At 38.2% G+C, this 1,039-nt stretch overlaps 1 protein-coding gene across 1 annotated transcript in view; it reads right to left on the bottom strand.

The window, feature by feature from the left end:
• The window catches only part of LOC122326950 (histone-lysine N-methyltransferase EHMT1-like), a 22,024-nt gene that overhangs the window by 3,846 nt on the left and 17,139 nt on the right, over nucleotides 1–1,039 (bottom strand). Inside the window, exons 20-21 of the mRNA XM_043222177.1 lie at nucleotides 287–369; nucleotides 94–200 (exon numbers count right to left, since the gene is read on the bottom strand). Coding sequence (XP_043078112.1) covers nucleotides 94–200; nucleotides 287–369 — 190 coding nt within the window. The remainder of the gene's footprint in view (nucleotides 1–93; nucleotides 201–286; nucleotides 370–1,039) is intronic.

Genomic DNA, 1,039 nt, shown 5'->3' with positions numbered 1-1,039 from the left:
CCCTCCCCCCCAATCACAAACCCCTGCTCCACAGAAACCTCATCATATGATCAGTATATTCAGCATACAGTGAAGTTTAAATGTAAAGCTCACCTGTATGAGCAGGTAACAGACCTCCAGCAGACCCCTCTGAGCGGCTGCATGAAGAGCACAGCGTCTGTTCTGAGAGTCTGACTGATAGGACGGATCGATGCCCTCCACTGACAGACACACAGAGAGACAAGATCAACTCTGAGGCTGAAACCTTCAGCAGATGTGTTACACACACACACACACAGTTACGTACTGAGCATGAGCAGAACTCGCTGAGCTTCACCCTGTTTGGCTGCAGGATAGAGCTGACGGGGATGAAAGCGTAGCTTCTTCCTCCTGACCAATCAGAGAGAGCCAAGCAGATCACATGACAAAAACAGCATCTTCAGCAGAAGTATGTTCTGTGCAATGTATGTTGTTTTTCCCACATATATACACCAGTGCTATTGTAGTTTTTGTTAATATTTTGAATTAGAATTTATTTGTATATTTTTTGAGTTTTGGTTATTCTAAACCATACATTTACATTTTTAATTTTCCGTTTACGCTTAAATTTCAGTTACAGTTTTAGTTATTTTAGTACTTCAAGCTAAACAGACAAACATGAGAAGTGGGCAGGGAAAACCTTGATAGCTGATTAATTTTAATATTGGGGTTTATGGACCTGGAAAAAACATGTAAAACCAGCTAAAATCTTAAAGTCAGAAAATGTTTTATAATAAATGTAATTTTTATAGTTACACCAAGTAAAAATATCTAAGCTTCATATTAAACTAAGAAAATAAGAAATGTTTTCATTGCAACTATCTGGTTAGTTTTAATTTTACTCCACAATGATAAGCCTGATACATGCAACGCCCAAGACTACAAAATGAGTTTAATACCATATCCCATAATTTATCACGCTCGCAGTGTGACCACTGAACCAGAAATGACAGAATCTGCAATTTGAAACACCCCCTTCTTCACTCATCTTTAGACTGACAATAATACATGATCATGTGGT

The sequence above is a fragment of the Puntigrus tetrazona genome, chromosome 21 (genome assembly GCF_018831695.1).
Source record: "Puntigrus tetrazona isolate hp1 chromosome 21, ASM1883169v1, whole genome shotgun sequence".
Classification (NCBI taxonomy): Eukaryota; Metazoa; Chordata; class Actinopteri; order Cypriniformes; family Cyprinidae; genus Puntigrus; species Puntigrus tetrazona.
Note: the sequence above shows the minus strand (reverse complement) of the source record. Positions and strands in the feature narration are given on the sequence as shown.